Here is a 5,161-nt window from a genome sequence, read left to right on the forward strand (position 1 = left end):
AATATCAAATCAAACCTTATCTGTCAAAAAATAACAAATATTTGACCTCCGGGCAAACAGTGTACGGCCACCTCAACTCTAGCGAAAAGAGGAAAACAAAAGTACTCAATTTATGCAAACGACATCTAATTGAAAATGTGCGCAATATTTGTAAGCTACAATGAAATCAAAACGAGCAGTTTTATAATATCTCAACTGCATGTAACAGATAACCAGCACCATTAAAATTTTTTTTGATTGCATGGAAAAGAAAAAAATATATGACGCGCTGCCATTCGACAGTAGACTTTATTTAGGTTCCGCATCAATCTAAAACAATTGAAAAAATGGATCATTCTAGTAAACATATTCATGTCCAATATTCCGTCGGTCACGAGTTCGAATTTCTGCTAAATTCTCACAGTAATGTTGTATTGTTCTCTACTGTTCCGTTATGATTCCGGCAATGTTTAAAGCAACATCAATTCAAGCATCACCCGGATTGTACTCAGTGGTCATTCCATTCTCTCTCTATTTCTGAGTATTAATTATTTATAACGTAACCGGCTCGCACGAATCCTTGACCACAATATGAACAAGTGTGAAGAGTCACTGCGTCTAGCTCCGGAATACGTGTCACATTGGGAATGTATGTCTGCTTGAAATAATGTGTCTCCCCACTGGTACCGGACCAACATATATCGTGTCAAGAACCTGATTGTACTCTTCCGATTCGGCTGATCCTACATAGACTGTTTATGAGTAGTAGCAGCTCCCCCAAATACAGGCCTGGTACACACGATTACATAATCGAGACAGCTGCCTGCTGGAGAACAATGAACTGCAAGGTCTACATCAGCTGATCATATACAGCAGGAATTGTGTATCCCACATGTGCGATAGGAGAACGGAAAAAACAATGTGATTTGCCGTTCTCTCCTTCTGGGATCTCATCACGAACGAAGCGGTCACGTTGGTGAATTGAGTGCGATTCACATACAACATACACGTCACGTTCACGTCCCGTCACGTCACGATACGTCAATGATTCTACCATGCAATTCTCATGAAAACATTCACATACACCAGCAACGTAACGACTCCTCAGCATACGTTCAACGAAAACGACCGGCAGGGTTTGTAGAAAAGAATAATTGACGGAAACGGACGGCTCGTTTGGTTTTTGTCTGGGCTTTGTGTCTCGGCTTTTGTTTTGATTTGGTTGTACAGTAATTTACATCTACATCGACATTAAGCTAATTGAACAGATCCTTGATGCAACACGTTTAATTAGACATTTTTACCTCTAGTTGGACATTTTTGTAAACATTGAGTTCGGGGCCCAAATTATGGTCCCACATTGAAAGTCGCCACCAGTCGCAAATGTCCAATTACTGGTCAAAACCGACTCTAATGCGACACTGAGTGGTGCCTCAGCATATCGCTTTATAAGTAACTTACTGTTCTTTTTATGCCAACATATCTCTTAGCTCCAAATTTCGGAGTGAAAATCATTCGCGACCAGAGTCCTGGCACCCCTATCTCAACCAGTGCAAATTTAGCGTAGGCAGCATAAAACTAGGCCCGCGGCTCACGTATCAAAGTAAATAAAATACCAGGTATATTACTCTCCGCTTTTTTCATGTAGTGGTAGGCAAAGAAAAAAAGCAAAAAATAGTTTTAGGAGCATCCGCGATAACAGTGGCAGTGATTTTAAAACTAGCTTCTTTGTATTGGAGAGCAATATGGCGATGTAATATACCTAGTGTTCTATTTACGTTGCTCACGTACCTCGCACATAATTCAATCGAGCTGTCATGGTTAATTTTGTTTGTTTCGCAATATTTTGATAGCGTTTTCGGTGTTTCGTTTCGTGTTAACCGTGTTAACTTACAAAGTTATGTTTAATTTTTTTGAGGCGGCTGTTGGAAATCATATGTTAATCTTGTTAGGCTACGCTGATAGCACCGGTTATATGCCTTGTTAGCGAAGGAATTTTCTGCGGCAAAATGTGCCGAAGGTCACCTGCGATCATCATGCTGGACCAAGCGGAGCAAGTTTTCTACGTCCTTTAGGGTGATTAATGGCTCCGAACAGTACGATCTTACGCACTGAATCTATAATTCATTCCAGGACTGAGGCGGTTCAAATGATTTTTGTGGACATCGGCGCCTCGATGATGATACTTTTCGTTGGATTCATCGCAACAGGGCCACCCGGTATAAGGTTTATCGGGCCTGGGGCTCCCGTGTAGGTGGTTGTATATCTTGCGTCGTGTTTATGGAAATAATCTACATACTGGAGATCACCTGGATTTTGATACTTTGCTTCTTTAGTATGGTTACTTTCGTGTTCACTATTTTCTGGAACATTTGTGAGAACCCTGATCTGCGGTCCCATCGGAGCGATATAGTTTTGACGTAATTTTGTAAGTGTGTATTATTACTCGTGGAAAAAAAACGCTTGTTGATGAATTTGTTTTAAATTCAGATTTTATGTTCTCTGCCGGGGTCAAACAAGAGGATATGAAAATTCGTGACCAGAGCAAGGTTGAAGCTTTCTGCAAAGATGTGGAAAAGTGTGAAATCATGTTCATCATCGCTACTGTAAGCTATTCGCTGATTATCCTCAGTTTGGTGCAATATGTGCTTGGCAGTAAATTATGCACATATTCGGATCATGACAAGTTCCAGGAGCTTCGGGAGATGCAGAATCTGATCGAAATGGAATACACCGCTTTGTCCGAAGGGTCGTTTTGAGGATACGACCCAGGGAATTTTGTTCGAGCACAGCACTTGATATTGCCAGCAAGTGACGCAACCGATTTGCAAAAAAAAAATTATAAAAAAATGTCTCAGATGTTCTTACATTCGTTCGTATAATCATTGTATCGTACTATTCGGGTGAATAAGTTGACATAACTCCCGATTCTTTGATCAGTATTCATTAAGTATTAAACTTTACGTTATTACAAATGACCATTATTGTAGATCCAATCGTTTGTTCCATATCTGTTAAATTCTTCCTACGTAAATCATATGTAAAACATAAAAAAGTTTGTTTCTCTCATTTACGCCAAATTTCTCAACGTATAACTTTTATCTGACTTGTCTTTCTATGCGCACATTTCTTTACACTATGCTCTTCTTTGTTACTACCAGGGGATTGTCAAGATGGCCGCCTCTTCGTAGCCAGCATAGAAAATCACGAGCATAAAAATCATAACCTTTGTTTTTGTTTATAAAATGTTTACAAACAAACTCATCATACGCAACGTACAACGTCATCAGATTGGTGCATTTCAACAGTTTCTACTCAAGTTGTCCAATATCACTACGATCGTGTCTTATTGAAATAAATTAACATCAAAATAATAAAATGAAGTGCTTCGTGCGATCCTGCCACAGTGATTTTAATCGCAAATCAACAAATGAAGCTTCCGGATGGGTATCCAAACATCGTTTCCCGAAGAAAACTGACCAACGGAATCGTTGGCTTCAAGCTATTGCAAATGCTGAAAATATTTGCATTAACATCGACTCCATTAACTTTAAAACAGTGAGAGTTTGTTCAAAACATTTCACTCGCAACTCCTACTATTCTCGCGGAACCCAACTATATTTAACCGATGCAGCTGTTCCCACTGTTTTTGGTTTTTGCCAAAAACCTGACAGGTATTCATTTATTTACGTAAACGTACTGCAGGCTACAACTACCAAATATTGTTCATTTATTCCTAACACAAAGTGAGTTTCTCATATCCGATCCACTCAACGGAGCATGTGTTTATAGTTCGAAGGATTCATATAGTTCCTGTTTATCACACCAAAGTCACACCCACCGTAACGTATCTCTTCTGGATCCAGAAGTAGGACGCAAATCCGACGCATCAGGTATAACAATATGTTTCTTAGACTTCATATACAATCAAATTTTTTCGTTAAATTTAGCTACCGCCTTTGGCAATAATCATTCGTCTGAAAATATTAAAACGCTTGACGTATCAAACACATCAGACTCATTCAATCTGAATGATGAGCTCCAAGTTTCCGGCCATTCGAAATCCAATTCGTCGGGTTTATCCAGGGAAAATTTGCTTTTGCGTTCTCAAGATCCCGACCTGCAAACGCCAAGTATACCTGCTGTGTTTGGCTTGAACAGTCAAGCTTATGAAGTTGGTGACATTAATCTTGAGAATTCGTACCTGTCAGGTGCATCTACCCAAGCCACCAGCAAATTTGATGAATCCGATTTACCAGGTTCAACCAGACGAGGCTACAAGCTAGGGAACAGTAACCAACATGCTTCCTCAAAAATGACATCCACTACAATTATTTCAGAGAAACAAAACCGTAAAAAGTATAGTTCGAGTAAAATAAAATATATTTTTTTCAAAACATATCCATTTATTAGGCGAATTCGATACGCTGGTGACATTATTGGTCAAGATCTAACAGAAAAAGAGAAAGCCATTGCTCTGCCTAAAGTGCAGGCTCAGCTGCAGCGATCCGAAAAAAACTATAAAGCAGCTAATGTCCAAGGTCAGAAGACTTAAAGACAAATTACAAAATATGGAAGATCTACTGGCGAAGTTGAATACGAAAAAAATGCTATCGGATACGGCGAATTCATTTTTGCAGGTGCTCAAAAATGTTTTAGAATGGTTTTACCTTTATTTAATGTATATTTATTATATTTTCAGCGGTTTCAATCAAATGATTCTCTATTCAGAGAGTTGGTACTTTGCAAAAGAGGAGAACCATGCAGCGAAACATTAAGATCTTTTGCGACTACGTTACACTTTTATTCTGCTATAGCCTATAGATACGTTCGTGAAAGGTTTCAAAAGACCTTACCACACGAGAGAACCATCATCCGTTGGTATGTCAACGTTGCAGGCGAGCCCGGAATTACCAGTGAAACACTAGCGGCTCTTAAAATAATGGCCGACGAGAAAGCAACTAAGGGTCAGCCACTTCTTGGAGGCTTGATCATGGACGAGATGGTAATTCGTCAGCATGTCGAGTGGAACCATCATACGAAACGCCTGGAAGGAGTTGTTCAGCACAATCATCAGGATATTAACAACATCCCTGAATGTTCAGTTCCTGCGAAAGGAGTGATGGTTTTTATGGTATCCGGCATTCAGAGCAGCTGGAAAATACCAGTGGCGTATTTTTTT

At 39.5% G+C, this 5,161-nt stretch overlaps 1 protein-coding gene across 1 annotated transcript; it reads left to right on the forward strand.

Annotated features, from left to right (window-relative positions):
* Positions 1 to 1,530: 1,530 nt before the first annotated feature.
* Positions 1,531 to 4,786, forward strand: LOC129768471 (uncharacterized). Its single transcript, XM_055770155.1, has 7 exons — positions 1,531 to 2,055; positions 2,113 to 2,407; positions 2,470 to 3,653; positions 3,727 to 3,872; positions 3,930 to 4,338; positions 4,393 to 4,619; positions 4,682 to 4,786. The coding sequence occupies exons 3-6, from the start codon at positions 3,358 to 3,360 to the stop codon at positions 4,532 to 4,534; spliced, it is 993 nt and encodes a 330-aa protein (XP_055626130.1). The 5' UTR covers positions 1,531 to 2,055; positions 2,113 to 2,407; positions 2,470 to 3,357; the 3' UTR covers positions 4,535 to 4,619; positions 4,682 to 4,786.
* Positions 4,787 to 5,161: the final 375 nt, after the last annotated feature.

The sequence above is a fragment of the Toxorhynchites rutilus genome, chromosome 2 (assembly GCF_029784135.1).
Source record: "Toxorhynchites rutilus septentrionalis strain SRP chromosome 2, ASM2978413v1, whole genome shotgun sequence".
Taxonomy (NCBI): Eukaryota; Metazoa; Arthropoda; class Insecta; order Diptera; family Culicidae; genus Toxorhynchites; species Toxorhynchites rutilus.